Source organism: Ochotona princeps, chromosome 1 (assembly GCF_030435755.1).
Source record: "Ochotona princeps isolate mOchPri1 chromosome 1, mOchPri1.hap1, whole genome shotgun sequence".
Lineage (NCBI taxonomy): Eukaryota > Metazoa > Chordata > Mammalia > Lagomorpha > Ochotonidae > Ochotona > Ochotona princeps.
In genome coordinates this window covers 111,530,185-111,549,184 of record NC_080832.1, presented here as the reverse complement: position 1 = coordinate 111,549,184, position 19,000 = coordinate 111,530,185, and the positions used below count along the sequence as shown (strand labels likewise).

The following is a 19,000-nucleotide window of genomic DNA, read 5'->3' as shown; positions in this document are numbered from 1 at the left end:
TTTTTAAAAATATTGATTTATGGGACCCAGTGGCGTGGCCTAGCAGTTAAAGTCCTCACCTTGAACACGCCAGGATTCCATATGGGCGCCAGTTCTAATCCTAGCAGCTCTAATTCCCATCCAGCTCCCTGCTTGTGGCCTGGGAAAGCAGTGGAGGATGGCCCAAAGCCTTGGGATTCTGCACCCGTGTGGGAGACCCGGAAGAGGTTCCTGGCTCCTGGCTTCAGATCGGCATAGCACTAGCCATTGCACTCACTTTGGGAGTGAATTATCGGATGGAAGATCTTCCTCTCTGTCTCTCCTCCTCTCTGTATATCTGACTTTGTAATAAAATAAATCTTTAAAAAAATATGGATTTATTTATTTGAAAGAAAGTGAGAAAGATGGTGAAAGGGAAGAGGGAGCAGGGAAAAGAGAGGAGGAAGGATAGAGACGGGGGAGGAGGGAGAAGAGTGAGAGGGGGAGAGGAGAGGAAGGGAGAAGGGAGGAGAGTGGGAAGAGAGGGAAGAGGAGACAGGAGGGAGAAGGGAGGAAAGAGGAGAGAGGAAGGTTAGAGAGAATCTTCTATTCCCATAACAAAACCCCAAACCAGGAACTTCATCTCCATTCATGTCTCCCATGTGGGTGGTAGGAACCCAACTACTTGGGCCATCACCCACTGCCTCCCAGGTCCATTAACAGGGAATTGGGTCAGAAATGAAGTAGCTGGGAGTTGAACCACACAAGCTCCGTGGAAACAGGTGGCTTACCCCTACTAAGTGCATTAAAAGAAAGTTATAGCTCATCAGTTAGCTGTCAAATAAGGTTGGGGACAGAGGAGAGTCTGAATTGGCATGGCAATCTGGGGGACACTGAGGAGAACCAAAATGAGTTACTAGACTATACCCTTCCTGCTACTTTCGTAAATACACTTCCAGAATTAAAGCTTAAAAGAGTTGAAATAAAGTGTTGGGTACAGAATTGCAGATGCTTTATTTTAGCGTAAGTCTAAATTCTTGTTCATTCCCACTCACTTCATGAAACTGCACCGAGGAGTTAACTTACCACCCAACAGGCATTTCCAAGATCAGCAATCTTCACTTTCAGCTTTTCTGCATTTTTTGGCTCAAGGGGATTAACAAGAAAATTTCCAGCAGTAGATTTTCCTACAGACAACAGGCATCATCAACACAGCTGTTCAATGAATAGAGAAATACCCAGAAAAAGATAACAAAGGTCTTTAATACAAGCGTTGCATGGTTAAGTCCCCAAGTGGCAACCTACAATACATTTTCCAAATTAACAAAGAGCACACAGTAGCACCCCGAGTTTCTAAAATTAAAAATCTTTGCCTTCTTGACAGCAAGAGTAAAATTTAAGAGTAAAATTTTAGAGTAAAATTTAAAGTCAGTTACAACACTTATACATTGGAAATAACCTGAACACCTGCTATAAGCCTACCGTTACAAACAACAGTACTTTTAGTGTGGACACCAGGAACGTGTCATGCACAGAAAGGGGGCTGGAGAAGTGTATCTGCTGGGGTACCTTTATTGTCCAGTGGTCCATTCTGTTCATCATCACAGGGTATCTCAGCCCGAATGCTTTCTTGAAGATGGCTGATGTTCTGTTCACTTAACGACTCATCTACAGTTGAGGAAGACTGGCATACCATGATATCTGATACCTCAGAGGTTGCAGGTGTACAAGAGTCTGTTTCTTGAGATGTGCCGCTGTCTCCATTTTGGGAGTTTAGGAAACTAGGTTCCTGCTTCAAATTTTGGACATCACAGTCATTAGCATTATGCAGATCCTCTTTAAGCCTCAATGTTTCTTTATTAGTGTTCTCAGTATAATTAACGATTTCAATTACTCCATTGCAATTAATTTCTGCTGCACCACCCTCTACACCACGTTCCGTAAGTGTATGATCCTGGCCAATGGTACTTGACTCTTCTAAGGAATAAACAAACAAAAAAAAGGATCTATGTGCATGTGGGAAACAACAGAAACATTTCTTATATAAGATAAAAACATTTTCTAGAACTTATGCCAAGTGACACAAAACGTAACTGGACATCTAAAACCTTTTTATCGAAGGATAGAGATCTTATCCTTATCCAATTGCTAAATGAAGTCTATATTTTGTGTCCTGAGAAAAGTTAGAAATTACATTTGATTATCACCTGCCTAACATTTATGAGAAAATCCATATTCTTGCAAGGATACCCCCAGAGATGTGCTAAATATGATAAAACTACTAATTATATAACAATGATAAATATTAACGTGTGCCATAAAGTAATTTTTGTGATGCTCTATTTATACCAAGTTTTTCTTGGGTCATTTTATTAGGTGGGTTCTCTTTCAAGGGTCTTTCAACAGGACTCTCTGATTCTTCTTGCTTGTTAGGTCTTTTTTGCCCAGGGCCCGACTCTTTCTCCATTTCCTCAATTTCCTGCATTCGCTTCTCTAGTAATTCTGCCTGGCGCTTCTGCTTCTTCTTCAATTTCTTCTTCTTATTCTTTGACATTTTGTCAGCCTGGGCGGAGATTACAAACAGATAAAGCCTTCAGGTGGCTAATCCATCACCCCTAGTTGGAGATAACCGTTAATTTTAATTACTTACTAATTAAATTTCACTCTTTCCCTCAACAGCACTTCAGGTTTTTATGAACATAAAAAAAGATGCAGATAGTGTCATGAAACCAAACAAAATCAAAACTAACAACAAATCTAGGCTTTCTGAGCAGTCTGTGGGGCTAATGCACTCTCAGACACATTTAGATTCATAGATGCCTCATCATCACAAACCTGCCAAAGACTGCATGGATATTAATTGGAGAAAATTAGGGAAGCACAGGGATATCTTTCTTCCTTTGGTTTCCACACTCTAAACAAACTGTGACCATTCAAATAGAAGAACCCAAGCCCACAACCCCACAGATAAGAATTAAATATAGAAACACCTTATACTTACTGGTTTAGGTTGGGGAGCAGTACTGACTGAAAAGAAAAGAAAACTAAGTCAGAATCCTGGCATATCATAAGCAACATAAACTAAACTCAGATCATTCCCACTACAAATCAAAACCTTTCTTGCATAGCCTACATTGTAGAGAAAACGACTGTTTTTAGGTGATTTGGGAAAACATTACTGTTGCATTTCAAGTGCCAAATTTAAGCTTAAATGAACTGAATTCTTCACCAGGTAGCACTGACCTATGCAAACATGCAAAGTTCTTGTTTCTGGCTTCCACTGCCCATGCTGCTGAGTCACCTGTTTCTTTTCCCTTGTTCTGCTTATAGCAGAAAGTGACAAGCAACAACACCCTTCCCCTCCACCCATTCTAGCTCCAATTCTTCCTTCCTGGCTCTCCTCAGTTTTAAAAGGGAAATCTAGGTGACATCAATTCACAGTAATTTACAGAAGACCTTAGATGGGATCTTCAATCTCCCTTCAAAAATATTCGTGATTTTAAAAACCTACGGAATACAGCTTAGTGCCTTGCAAGCATACGGTAGCGTCAGCCATGTTCACACAAAACCTCTAGAACTATTTCACCTTGCAAACTAAACCCGATGAATTCTCTTCAACCTTCCTTTTTAAAAAGTCCATAACTATTTCAACTTGAAATAATAAAATTCCTCAGGTACAATTAAGCTACTAAAAATTAAAATCTGTACCTCAAATGGAAAAGAAAGCACAACCATAGTAGCTATAATTTATTTAGGACATAATTCTATGAAGCATACTACTAACTGCTTTAACTTGAAATTTAATCCCAATAACTGCTACAGGAAGGGACTATGAAAAAGGAACTCAGTCAAGGTTCCTGAGATTACGGTTAAGACAAGATTCAAACCAGTTCTGTCTACTCCAGTAAACCCATGATCTTAATAGCAGTGTTAGTTTTTCCCCTTTGCAGAACACAGATCCATAGGTGAGCATGTGGGATTAAGGTTAAAAGGCGACTGGGATAATCCACAATAGCAAAGACATGGAAACCCAGACACCAAAGAGCAATGGATAAAGAAACTGTGAAATCTACCCTATGGAATATTATTCAACCATTAAACAAATTTTTGAAATTCTATCATTTCTAACAAAGTGGTCCCAACCGGAGACAATATCATATGCTCTCTTTGATAAAAGGCAAAACTTCATACAAAACACAAATACAAAAACACACAGGTAAACAAGCATATACAAATCATAAACAAACAGTGTAATGGAGACTAGAGTACAAAGAAGCATTGCAGTATGTATCTCTACTCCCGAATAAAAGAAAAACCCCCAATGAAACTGTTCAAGGTATCTTGACAAGATACTAGATTCTCTGCCATTGCCTGTACCTGCAATGTCATGACACTTAACATAAAGCACCCGAATGCTGAAACTGACTGCGTTGTAAAATACAAGGGCAAATGGGGAAGGAGAAAGGAGAGATGGGGAGAAGCCCTTTACCTACAAACTGTAAAATGGAAAAAAAAAACTAACAGAGGCAGGGGGAAAAGGTGATTGTGCTACAAGGCATGTCAAAATGGTCAACAAATCACAAGAAAAACCATTTATAAACAGCAATAGGATTAGTTTTTATAGCATACAACATATGTGTTCCCAAGAGACACAACAAACTCAAGCTTTCTTTCCATATGGTAAGAACAATAAGAATAAAGTCTCTTGAAGGCTGGTACTATTTATTAACTATTTTATTGTTAAATGAGTGACTCACATATAACTCCCCAGTAACAGAATAAAATTGGACATAACTAGTAAGAGCAAAAGCCACCCTTCCCTCAAATCCCCACCTGCTGATCCAGAAGGAGGAGGTGCTCCGGACCGCTGCCACTCGGTGGCTTCCGCAGCCAGTCTCCGAATGTACTGCTCATTCACTGACAACAAGATGTTTTCCGGCTTAATGTCAGTGTGGATGATACGGCACTTGGTGTGTAAATAATCCAAACCCTGTAGAACCTGGATAGGACAGAACAAATCTCTAAACACAAAATACAGGTCTTCCTGAAGAATGATAAAATCACAACATGGGTGGAAAAAATGACATAACAGTGTTTTCTACATACTTATAAAAAACAAAGAAACTTCACCAGGAAGATTGTCAACTTCCCCAGTTTTACAAAGCTGGCTATATTTATAGACTTTAAGTATATAAAGTATAAATTCTGAGAAAAATGTTCACAATACACACTTTAAAGTGTTGAAATGTAGGTGATGAAACGGCTTTAGGTATCTTTTACCCCAAAATTTCCTCACTGGTAAGAGAGCTCTTGCTTCCCAATTTGGAGTTTTTTCTAAGAAATTTTTTTCTAAGACAAATTGGCTGTGCCTTGAAATATCAGTACTTTCCTGATAATTAAGTTCTGCAATGTATATCAAAGGCTATTCAGCAAATGCCCATGAATATGGCTATATAAAAATATGATACTAATTTAGCATAGCAAATCTGTTGACATACAATTAATGAAGGTTCCAATTCCCAAAGTCAGGTACCTTACACAGATGTCCCCCAGTACCCCACTCTAGCCCTTAACAATTACAGTGGATGAACCTTGGGGATAAACAGCCATGCTAACACATTTAGAGAGAGAACACACACAACCCTAGGGCTAAGAAATTTATTTCCAGCAATTTAAAAAACTAGTTCTTAAAATAAAAATTCTATTGGAAATTGGAAACTCCTTTAATACTTAAAAAACACATACAAAGTCACCATATAATCAAATGAAGATACATACTTGCTGAATGATCTTTTTGACACAAGGCAGTGGAAGCCCCTGATAGTTGGACTTAATGATCCACTTGAGCAGATGATGCCCCAAAACTTCAAACACCATGCAGATATCTGGGAATTCTTTAAGCAAGAAAACACAGGCACAAGCAAAGAACAAGGAAAAGTATGGGTGCCACCCAGAGGGGAATGCTATTCTCTCTCAGCATAAAGAGTTGTGGACCAGGCCTGGTGCAGTGGCCTAGCAGCTAAAGTACTTGCCTTGAATGTGCCGGGATCCCATATGGGCGCTGGTTCTAATCCCGGCTGCTCCACTTCCCATCCAGCTCCCTGCTTGTGGCCTGGGAAAGCAGTCGAGGATGGCCCAAAACCTTGGGACCCTGCACCCGCATGGGAGACTTGGAAGAGTTCCTGGCCCCTGGCTTCAGATCGGCGCGCACCGGCCGTTGCGGCTCACTTGGGGAGTGAAACATCGGACGGAAGATCTTCCTCTCTGTCTCTCCTCCTCTCTGTATATCTGACTTTCCAATAAAAAAAAAAAAAATAGGAGAATGACTTGCTTTATGTGCTGTGGGGTACAAAGTTCATCTCGAGTCTAGTGCCAACATGCGTCATGAACATCCTGTGCAGGCTCACTGCGCGTGGAGTGGTACGTGGATGTCTTCCACCCCCAGAAACTTCTACCTATACCGGAATGTCAAAACACACACAAAAGGGTGCGGCGCAGTAGCCTAGTAAGTAAAGTTCTTGCCTTGCAAGCGCCAGGATCCTACAGACAGCAGTTCTAATCCTGGAGGCTCCACTTCCCATGCAGCTCCCTGCTTGTGGCCTGGGAAAGTAGTCAAGGGCAGCCCAAGACCTGGAACCCTGAACATGCATGGGAGATCTGAAACAGGCTCCTAGCTTTGGTTCAGCTAATTGTTGGATGGAAGATCTTCCTCTGTCTTTTCTCCTCTCTGTATATCTGACTTTCTAACAACAACAACAAAAACCTTTAAACTCACACACACACACACACACACACACACACACACACACACACACAGAGTGGCCAAATCCAAGGCTGTATACTTGACAGGGTGAGCTTAGAATTTTTTGCTATCCTAACAAATAAGGGAACAAGTCATGAAGAAATAAAAACAAACCATTTTGAAGAGGATGCCACTGGCCAAAATGGAACAATCTTGCAGAGTGATGTTATAAGTTAATATATTAATTAAAAATCCAACAAAGGGTCGATGTTGTGGTGCAGTGGGCTAGCCGTCACCTGTGAGGCCAGCATCCTGTACTGAACTGCCAGTATGAATCCTGACTGCTTTGCTTCAGAACCAGCCTCCTCATGTCCTGTACCCTGGAAGGCAGCAGAAGGCCCAAGTGCTTGGGTCCTTGTCCCATACAAGGAAGACTAGCCCAGCTCAGACTGCTGGAGGCATCTGGGAAGTGAACTAGCAGATGGAAAATCTGTCACACTGTCTTTCAAACACATATGTAAATCTTAAAAACATAAAAAGAATTCATGCTATTATTAAAGTAAACATGAAGTTCACAAGGTAATAAGTATACAAGGTAATTTTATAATCACTAAAGCAGTAAGAATCATCCAAATGCTACAACCAGTATGTTAAAGTCTACTGGGTAAAAGGATTATCACAGGGCCAAAACGTCACTCCACAGATCGCTCACCTATTATAAGGAACAAGGAACTTTTACAACAGAGAAATCTGGAAGGCACTGTGATCAGTCAGCAGCAATAAGCACAATTGTATGTGCACAAAACATCTGTGTGGTAAAGCTGACAAATAAGAACAAATAATGTCAACAAACAAAAAAACAAAAAGGAAGAAGAAAGAAAGGGTAAGAAAACAGGTTAATGTCACGAAGGAGTGGTTCTAAGTTACAGAAGATTAGTAAAGAAAACTTCAGGGAAACACACCAAGACCATCTCAGCTTTACTAGAATGACTGAAATAAAAGCAGTGAGTTGGTATTGAGGCATAGTAAGTTAAACCGCAGAATGCAATTCTAGAATCTCACATCAGACTGTAGATTGAGTCCCAGCTGCTCCACTTTTGATCTAGCTCCCTGTTCATGTACCTGGGGAAGCAGTCAAAAATCCCAGGTCCCTATAGCAATGTGGAGTTCAAAGTTGCTAGCTTTGAACTCATCCAGCCTCTGGCCACTGTGGGCCATTTGGGAAGTGAACCAGTAGATCTCTGTCTCTCCTCTTGCACTCTCTATCTGTAAATCTGCCTTTTAAATACACAGGCATCTTTAACAAAAATCAGCCATGGCAATTAAGAATGTATTATACGAGAAGTTAAACAGGGACAAAAAGTAGAATGATAGAGCCCGGCACGATAGCACAGTGGTTAAAGTCCTCGCCTTGAACACACCAGGATCCCAATGGGCGCCGGTTCTAATCCCGGTGGCCCTGCTTCCCATCCAGAACCCTGCATCCACGTGGGAGACCTGGAAGAGGTTCCTGGCTCCTGTTTCCAGATTGGCTCAGCTCCAGCCGTTGTGGCTCACTTGGGGAGTGAACCATTGGATGTAAGATCTCCTTTCTCTCTGTATATCTGCCTTTCCAATAAAAATAAACCTTAGGGGCCCGGCGGCGTGGCCTAGAGGCTAAAGTCCTCGCCTTGAACACACCAGGATCCCAATGGGCACCGGTTCTAATCCCAGCTGCTCCACTTCCCATCCAGCTCCCTGCTTGTGGCCTGGGAAAGCAGTTGAGGACGGCCCAATGCATTGGGACCCTGTACCCACGTGGGAGACCCGGAAGAGGTTCCAGGTTCTCGGCATTGGATCGGCGCGCACCGGCCCGTTGCGGCTCACTTTGGGAGTGAAACATCGGACGGAAGATCTTCCTCTCTGTATATCTGACTTTGTAATAAAAAGAAATCTTTAAAAAAAAAAAATAATAAACCTTAAAAGAAAAAACAAAAGTAGAATGATAGCGTCTTTCCTAACATGTTTAAAATAGTTCATGAACAGGTAGTTTTTTATTCTTCAATCTGAGTGTGACACTACTTCATTTATTCTGGCATATCCAGACCTTTATAAGCATAGCTATTGTAATGACTTTTCAATGAGCGTACTGGACATTACTTCAATTGTAACTTGTGAAGAAAACTGGTTAAGGTTTCTTTCAAATCAAAACTTCTAGAGAGCCAAGTAACACGTAAGTAACAAGTCAGCTTTGGCAGCCTGCCCTGTGGCCGTGTCTTAAGATGTTGCCCCACAGACCATAAGGTCACTGGTTCGTGTTCTGGCTGATTCACTTCCCACCCAGCTCCCTGCTTATGGCTTGGGAAGGCAGTGGAGGATGGCCCAAACCCTTGGGACCCTGCACCCACATGGGAAACCCAGAGGAAGCTCTTGGCTCCTGGTTCCGATCAGCTCAGCACTGGCCGTTGCAGCCACTCGGAGAGTGAACCAGTGGATGGGAAGATCTTTCTATTTCTCTTTGTGTCTGTAAATCTGCCTTTCTGATAAAAAATAAATAAATAAATCTTGAGAAAAAAAATGTGCTGTCCATAATGCTGGCCTCCTATACATCAGAGCATGGGTTTGAGTTCCCAACATTCTGCTTTGGATCCAGTTCCCTAGTAATGAGCTTGGGAAAGCAGTGGAAAATGGCCTAAGTGCTTGAATCCCTAGTATCTCTTGGTTCCGAACTTTGGCCTGGCCCAAGTCCAGCCACTCAAGCCATTTAGGCAGTAAACCTGTGCACAGAAGACTGCTGTTCTTTCCTGTCACTCTGCTTTTCAAATAAATAAATGAACAAATAAATTAATATATTTTTAAAGTTAGTCTTATCATGATAGAATGTTAATAACCACACATGTTTAGATTCTAAGAACACAACCCACAGTCTCTTAAATAGTGAGGCCTGGTGAGTAATGAATGAAATCCACCTTAATTTCTTGTTTACCCAATTTTTTTTTTTAAACAAACAGTTACTTCCCTTAAAACACCTGTGCTGACAAAGCTTATGGTAAGAAACTTTATTTAGTAATACAAGGTTATTCACTAAAAATGTCTCTTTTTACTTTGGTTTGTCTGGAAAGGGGAAAAAAAAGCCAAAAGCAATATTCTCAAAAAGATATTCAGACATAGATCAAATGTGTGTTCCTGTGTTCCTAAGTGTATGGGGAAAGGTAATTTTATTATAGCTTGCCTTGAGAAAAAACAACCGTGCTGCTGATCTGGCTGCTTCTTAAGAATAGGTTCTCAAAAGGATACGTGTTCCATTTACTCCTGATATTTTGAAGTCATCCAGTAGCTGAACAACCATTTCTCTATTGGGATCACTGGGGTCTGAATTGCGAACCTGTGATGGGGAAAAAGACAACACTTAGTCCAAAGCAAAGTCTATACGCCAAAATGTTAGGCACCAATATCCACAACAAATCAACTCCACATCACACTTCTAATTAAAGCATTTCGCTACTCAAAATGTGGCCTCCAAACTGACTCTTGGCTACCAGGTTATGCGCAATTAAGGAATTAACTACAGCACTAATCACACTGTTTATTCAGTTTTCTGTTCCATACAAACACTTTTTCAGTGAAGCAATCAATGTTGTTTTACTTTGCACATAGGTTTGTCACAAACAGGTACTCCTGAAACATACTCCCACAGGGATCTCCTAGTCTAACACTCTCACTTCTGAATGAAAAGGAGGAAAAGATGAGAGGGAGGACACAGGAGGATAAAACTGCCCTACACTCGGGTTTTTATCTCTGAAGGTAAGCACACTGAAATCTTCCTAATGTATAACAAAACTGAGAACAAACTTTGGATAATCTTTACCAAGCTTTCCAAGCAGAAACGACATGAACAAGCACAAGATTTACTTTTTACAGCATATTAAAAACATAAATTACATTTCCTCATGCATCTTTCCTTTTAATCATGAGAGAAAAAACATTTATGACAGTATTATCAGTATATAAAGACATGTTCAATGAATACTTTGTGACAATTTGTTTTTTTAGAATGTGTTTATAAGAATTTTGATTACAACAAATATTGCTACTTTCCCTCTACATGCACAGAAATATGGAACTACTGTTATCGTCCTCTATTTAAAGACACAGGAGTTAAACAATTACTATCACTTGGTGTGTCCTAATTCAACAAAACTTTATTTATAACGCTTTGCAGTCTACACAAATGATCTAATACTCACTGATTTCAGCAACCGGATTTCATCTAGTGCTGTTTCAGTATAATGTTCAGCACTTTTAACTACTTTCATGGCCACAAACTTCTTCCCCCTAAGAAAACAGAGGCAATTAAGATGAAATGTGGTACTACTACCTTAGGAAGCTAAGACTTTTTTTTTAAGTTTCAAAAAAAAAAAAAAAAAAGACTCATTATTTTGAAAGGCAAAAAATTTTATATAAAAACAGATACAGACAGATGGAAAATCACATCCATTGGTTCACTCCCCAAATGCCTACAAGAACTGAGACAGGGTCAAGTTTAATTCCAGAGCCAGGAACTCAATCCAGGTCTCTGACAGGGCGGCAGGGACCCAGTTCCTTGAGCCATCTCTTGCTGTCGGCCTCCTAACCTCCATGGTCTGCATCAGTAGGAGGCTGGGAATGTGAGGGGAGCAAGACTCTACTGCAGACACTGGTGTGCGATAAGGGCAACCCAAGTGATTTTAACCACTCACCGAATTCCTGCCTCTGGAAGCTAAGACAAACCATAATTGGGAGGAGACTGTGATAAAGAAGCATTTGGGTGAAAACAAAACGACAGAAAAAAAACCATAAAAACTCAAACAAAAGGTGAAGAACACAAATAGTAATCACTATTCTCATAAAAGATGGTAACTTTTAAATACACAAACTCCAATTAATATGAATCAGGCAAATTTTTAATTGATAATTCTATACGATCCACTAATAATGTTACAAACACACCCAAGTGGTCCTTGGCAGAAAAAAGGTTTTCCATTCCATGGACCATTTTCTACAAGTTTGACTGGGCTCCCATGAGAAGGTGCTATTTACACATCAACATTGAATCTGGCAGCTCCAAGTGCTGCACGGACACTATCATCAATCTTTTGTCTCTAAGACAGAGACACATGGCCTGATTCTTCATGAGGGGGAAGTGATTTGTTCAAGAACATAAAAGTGATAACAAAATACAGATCAGGAAAACACTCTGGAGATGAACCAAAGCTGAATCTCCTCAGGGTGAAAAAAAATCAGACAAAAACATGAGTGTCATCTCACTAACTCCTATACAGGACCACAGAAACTTACTGAATATCCCAGGACAACCACACTGTTGAAAAGTGACCCCAGCCCAGCTTTCGGATCACATGGTATCTCCCGTTGAATAGATCTCCGATTTTCACAAGATGATAACCTCCTGGAAGAAACACCAGAGGATATAGTCAGAGGGAGCAGAATTGGAAACAATCTCAAGTAGTAAGATAAAGAGTCTTACATTCCATTTTTCAATATCTATATATTTGCTATCAAAGTTTCACCTGTATAACCAAACAGAAGAAAATCTTAATAAGCAAAAATCTTATCAAATGAACCACATAGTACTGCTGAACTCTTGTTAAAAGAAAACTACGTAAAACAACTTCATCTTCAAACAATAAATTCATGTATAATAATACTCTTGTTCCTCAATTAAACATAATTATGGTTGCAGTCTCGGGCTGTTTTCTAGCTTCTACTGATAGACCAACTACTATCCAAAGAGAAAGTGCAAATGGGTAGTGGCTTGGTGCCTCCGTACAGAATTACCTTTACAATAATCATTGGGATCTTCCTGCTCATCATCGTCTGACCCCAGAATCTCCTCTTCTTGCTCTGGCAAATCACTCTCAGAGTGGGGAGCAGAACCTCGGTGCTGAGTTTCAGATCTAAAAATTGACACAAAAGAAGCATGCTCATTCCATATGGATAGAGGAAAATGTCTTCAAACGTTTCCCTCATTAAACCCCCAGAAATACAAATATTACCAAGTGACAGCCTAGGGAAAAACATTAGTTACATCCACTGGTTTAAAAAAAAATTCTCTGGAAAACAAACAACAGCAACAAAAAGATAAAACAAACAAAAAGCCTGGGAAAACGACTGGATTTTCATCTATTACACTATTGTATCCTCACAAAAATAAGTATCTGTGATCACACACTGTAAAAAAAAGTTCTACTTCCTGCCAGTTCAGAAAGTAGGGTCTGGGAGTGGGCGTGGTAGGCTGTGGCTATTGCTGGTGAGCACTTAAGTTAGGCTGGGCAAGCCTGTTCCACTTGTTGGCATGTATGTGAGCTGGCTCAGGGAACGAACCGGGCAGGGCGCACCCAACCATAGCACACTGGCATGCACAGGAGCCAGGATGAGGTGGGTGTAGGTTCTGCAGGGCTAGGCTGTCACACCTACCAGTTTGCATGAAAGTCAGGAATGGAGGCAGGCTGGGTTGCAGCAACCACCAATATAGGCAAGCTCCATGCCTGGGAGTGAATCTGGTAGGGGAGCTAAGGGGACACCCCTGCTGCACTGCAGTTCCCACTGGTGAGCATGAGGGGCAAGAAGAGGGGAGGACCTGGCTGAACATGGCTCAGCATGTGTGTGGCCTGGGTCTGGGAATGTGCCAGACTAAGCTGGGCTCCAGCACCAGTTAGTGCTTGAGAGAGCCAGAGTAGGTATGGGCTGGCTGGGCTGGGCTAGGTGAGGCTGGGGTGTAGCACCCACTGGAACGAATGTGGGCTGCTCTGGCAAGGCTGCAGCACCTGCCAGTGAATGTTGGGACTGGAGGTGGACCAAGTCAGGCTGAGCCAAATACCCACTGGTGTGTGCAAGATCTACAACCGTAGGAAAACCGTGGGTACTCCTCTGCTGGGCTGCAGCTCTCACTGGTGTGTATGAGCCAGGGCTGGGGTAGGACCAGGCTGGACAAGGTGGCAGCACCTTGTGTGGAAATTTGTGTAGACTGTGCGTCATGGAGTATGCAGGCTGAGCTAAGCTGCAACACCCATAGCTGTGTATGAGAACCTGACTAGAATGTGGCACAGACCAAACAGTCTGCACAGGAGCCAGAGACGGGACTGGGTGTGTGTGTGGGGGGGGGGTCGGGTTACTGGGGCCTGCCCCAACTAGGCTGCAGTTCCTGTTGGTATGTGTAAGGGCCAGGTTTGTGGTACGGTTGGGATGGGCTGGGCCACATCACCTGTAGGTTTGCATAGGACATGGGGCTGGGGATGAAACTGACTAGGCAACTAAAATCACTAGTGTGTGGAGGCTGATGTGGGTGACAGACTTAACAGGAGGACCCTGTACTGGATGTACATGTAACAGTCAGGTCTGGGATCACCCCAGGTGGGGTTTCTTGGGGGACACTCCCCAACTGGACCACTTGACTTATTAGAGGGAAGAACACAGGACTCGTGGTCTGACCTTGGACCACATGCATGTGTTGAGATTGGGCTTCCTCAATTGCTGATGCCTGTGCAGTGGACAGCAAGTTGAGGCACACGTGGGGGACAAGACAACCAGATCACTTAGGCCTGCAGAGGATGTTAAGTGCTATGTCAGAAGACGAGCTCAGAATGGGTTGGACAACTCTCTTGGTTGAGTTTTGTCAGCAAGTGTTGGGTAAGTGGATGCACTGGGGTGAACCTTGGAGCAACTACCAAACTCACTATCAGAACTATCAAAGTCACTCGGGCAACACTCTTAGAACATTCTTCACATCGGGGTTTCTAAGATGCTACCGAGTGGACATCCCCAGGTACTGATGTAGTTCGGCAGCTGGGTGTGGTTCCCCCCTTCCCCTCAATACAGGAGAAAAGAAAAAATGGAAGCATTTGTCCCACCCACCTTCCTGCACTTGCGACCCTCACCACCCCAAATCAGTGCTCCTCAGGGGCATGCATCCTTTTCAACTGTAGGAACAAATACTATCATTTTACAACATGCTATCAATTTATTTCATATTATCTCACTCATTTGTTGCATCACAAGCTTGTACACTGGTAAATTTAGGATGTAGAAAGACCTGGATTGGCATTTAGGCTCTGGCGCCTACTAGCTGCCTGCTTTACAGAGCTTTGGGGCAGATTCCTGTCCTGTTTCAATGATGCACTCTTAACCTTAATGATATAATTTATAATTGTCTTTCTGATCCATGCATTGTGTTGGCTATCTGAAACTGCCCATCTTACAAATGGTGTCATGAAGGAACATGAGACAATGAGAGAAAAAAAAAAGCATTTGTCCTAAGAAGACAAAACCAAGGTAGAATGGAAGGAGAAATCTGGAGTGATAACTACTATTTGAACCTTAAAGTAACAAGGAAGGTAAGAATGCCATGGGAAAGAATTCAAGATCACTGAAACTTTAATGAATGTTCAGAGAAAGGCCATCATATGAGAAACATGAAGAAAATGCTAGAAGACATTTCAATTAACATTAGAAACTAACAAACACTCTTCCTAAAACAAGAAGTCCTCAAATACAAACAATACAGATTTGTAAATTTTCAAACCTGTCTCACTTCTGAGGTATCTGCTATTCACACTCAAAAGAAAAAGCAGTATCAATTCTTTTAAAGTTCTCAAAGCAGATAAAATGTGATCCAATACATCTACTCAGTTTGTAATTCAAACTGCAATGGCAACAGATCAAATCCTTATTCTTTATGACCTCTTCATCCCAATCACGCATCATCATCCAAACCAATGGCAAAAGCATAGTGCCAAACAAAAACTGAGAGCCTCTTGATTGCAATTATATATTCATAATCATAATGAAGAGTATATGCTGTTAGTTTTCATGTAAAAGTTTCAGAATTTATATAAACTTCAATTTTTCTATTCATAGACTGTAAGTAACCACAGAAATTTTTTTTTTAACATCCTAGTGATCTGGGTTTAAAATATTGTCTGGAAAATAATTTTTAACTTCTTTATTGAGCTACAATTTACATGTCATAAATTCACTCACCTCAAGTGTGCAATTCTATGCTTTCAAAGAAATTCAGAGTTGTGTATTCTCAGCATGTTCAACTGGGTGGGGCACCTGTTTCTGCCAAGGGCCATTTGGACGTTTATAACATCCCTCACAGATCATACAAAATTATGATTTTAAAATGTATCCTGTTAGATAAATTTTCAATTCCCATCTGTGGCTTCCTTTGAGGCTCAGGAATTCTCCTCTGGCCCCAATATGTTTAGAACATTGTCATCAACTCCGCCTACAACTTAAGCTCACTAGCAATCAGACATCCTTATCCCATGTCCCTTAGTAATCTGTAAGTATCTTCTGTCTCAATGTTATGTACATGGAATCACACTGTGGTCTTCTATGTATGATTTCTTTTATGTAGCATAATAATTTCAAGATTGACTTATGCTGCTAAATGCATCATTGCTTTATTTGTTTCTACAGCTGAACAATATTCCATTATACGAATACACCAGATTTTATTTTCCCATGTACAATAATTTATGGACTCTTAGGCTGCCCCTGGTTTTTAGTTATCAAGAATCATGCTAGGGCCCAGTGAAACGGCTCCACTAGCTAATCCTCCCTCTTAAAATGATGGGATCCCATATGGATACTGCTTCATGTTCCGGCTGCTCCACTTCCAAAGCAGCTCAGCAAGACCCAACGTCTTGGGACCCTGTTCCCATGTAAGAGACCCGGAAGACGCTCCTGACTTTCATTAGCCCAGTTCCTGCCATCGTGACCACCTGGGGAGTGAACCAGTGGATAGAAGATGTTCCTCTCTGTCTCTCCTCTCTGTAAATTCGTCTTTCCAATAAACATCAGTAAGTCTTTAAAAATAGATAGATAGAAAAAAAAAAAAAAGAATCTTATTTCTGGGAGCATCCTACAAGAAGCCTGTGTGCGCACAAAAGCAGCACTATAACAGCCCAAAGCTGGAACATGTGATCAACATAAGCACAGATAGTACCATGACACAATCATGTCTTACTCCTTATACTGAAACAGTGAGCAACACATACTATCATGAATAATTTGTATAAACATAAGATTCAGTAAAAATAGCAAAACTGACCTATTTCGGTCAAATTTTAAAAACATACAATATTTAAACTGTTGGAATGGGTAATACATATTTAAAACAAAGAAATGCAGAAGGGGCCAGCATGTTAGCCCAGTGGCTAAATTCCTCGCCTTGAACATGCTGGGACCCTATATGGGCGCCAGTTCTAATCCTGGCAGCCTTGCTTCCCACCCAGATCCCTGCTTGTGGCCTGGGAAAGTAGTCAAGGACGGCCTAAAGCCTTGGGACCCAGCACGCACATGGGAGACCTGGTAGAAGTTTCTGGTTCCTTGCTGCGGATTAGCTCAGCTCCGACCATTGCGGTCACTTTAGGAGGAAGGTCTTCCTCTCTGTCTCTCCTCCTCTCTGTATATCTGCCTTTCCAATAAAAATAAATCTTAATGAAATGCAGAAATCAGAACTGACAAGTTCTACGGGGATATGATTAACAATGGATATACACGAACATTAAATATAAGCTAATTTATTTCTTAAGGCAAGCAGGAGCTACTACGTCCTTATATTATTTACTCTTTTTTGGGAGTACATCTGGTTGACATATCTTATATTTAAAAAATTTTTTTAAAGATTTACTTATTTTTATTGCAAAGTCAGATATACAGAGAGGAGGAGAGACAGAAAGGAAGATCTTCCATCTGATGGTTCACTTCCCAAGTGACTGCAACAGTCGGTGCTGAGCCGACCCAAAGTCAGCAGCCAGGAGCTTTCCTCCAGGTCTCCAATGCAGGTGCAGGGTCCCAAGCCTTTGGGCCATCCTTGACTGCTTTCCCAGGCCACAAGCAGGGAGCTGGATGGGAAGTGGAATTGCCAGGATAACCGGCGCCCATATGGGATGCCGGTGCAGACAGCAGATCTTTCTCTCTCCTTCTCTGTAAATCTGCCTTTCCAATAAAAATAAAATAAAAAAGAATTATTTGCTTTGATAGTAGATCTGGCTTATGGTTTCACTACTGACCATGTCCATCACACTACCATAAGGAGTGACTTTACTGCGTATGTGAGGTTATCACACAGCTATTATATAAAGTGAAATTGGAAAGGTACAACTGCACATTTTAATTAACAATATTTTACACATACAAAAATTTAAAATACTTCATGTTCTATGGAGAATAAACAGCTCAATAAATGAAAAAATACAATTTCAATAACAAACAAACTTGATCTAATGGAACACGGGGGAGAAGAAAAGGCAAAGTGATACAAATGCAGGTGTATTTTCAATCTTCAATATCAACCTGAAGTTGATGAGCAAAATAATTACAGTGGAAACACAAGGCAATTATCCTAAGATTGTAAAGATTTACGGGACAACAATGGGAAAGAAGTGGTAAGTGCAGGTCTACTGATATTCTTAGGCTATGAAAGTGTCTATAGCTGGTGAACTCATGTGTGTATTAAAGTTAAAAAGTAATCAAAAGTAGAACTGAATAGATAGTAACAGTGTTGGTGAAGATGTGGAAAACCTGGAACCCTTGTATGCTACTAGCAAAATGTAAAACAGCACAATCACTCTGTAAAACAGTGAGTTCCATCTTCAAAGTTAGAATTATCACATGGCTCAAAAATCCCACTTTAGGTTACATACCTTACAAAGAGGAAAATGAGTTCATGCAAAAAGATGTATAAGGATATTTATCATATATTTGATTATTTTTTTACCGAAGATTTATTCATTTTATTACAAAGTCAGATATACAGAGAGGAGAAGAGACAGAGAGGAAGATCTTCGTCCGATGTTTCACTCCCCAAGTGAGCGCAACAGCCAGTGCCGCGCCGATCCGAAGCCAGGAACCAGGAACCTCTTCCGGGTCTCCCACGCGAGTGGCAGGGTCCCAAGGCATTGGGCTGTCCTTGACTGCTTTCCCAGGCCACAAGCAGGGAGCTGGATGGGAAGTGGAGCTGCCGGGATTAGAACCAGCGCCCATGGGAAAGCAGTCGAGGACGGCCCAAAGCCTTGGGACCCTGCCACTCGCGTGGGAGACCCGGAAGAGGTTCCTGGTTCCTGGCTTCGGATTGGCCCAGCACCGGCTGTTGCGGTCACTTGGGGAGTGAATTATCGGACGGAGGATCTTCTCCTGTCTCTCCTCCTCTGCATATCTGACTTTGTAATAAAAAAATAAATAAATAAATCTTTAAAAGAAAAAAAAAACAGCGCCCATATGGGATCCCAGGGGGGTTTAAGGCGCTGCTAGGCC

The 19,000-nt window shown here is 41.4% G+C and overlaps 1 protein-coding gene across 1 annotated transcript in view; it reads right to left on the bottom strand.

Moving 5' to 3' along the window:
• The window catches only part of SRPK1 (SRSF protein kinase 1), a 57,203-nt gene that overhangs the window by 11,111 nt on the left and 27,092 nt on the right, over positions 1–19,000 (bottom strand). Inside the window, 10 exon segments of the mRNA XM_058664006.1 lie at positions 1,045–1,145; positions 1,528–1,935; positions 2,308–2,521; positions 2,960–2,985; positions 4,792–4,957; positions 5,737–5,843; positions 9,977–10,064; positions 10,927–11,014; positions 12,017–12,125; positions 12,515–12,633. Coding sequence (XP_058519989.1) covers positions 1,045–1,145; positions 1,528–1,935; positions 2,308–2,521; positions 2,960–2,985; positions 4,792–4,957; positions 5,737–5,843; positions 9,977–10,064; positions 10,927–11,014; positions 12,017–12,125; positions 12,515–12,633 — 1,426 coding nt within the window.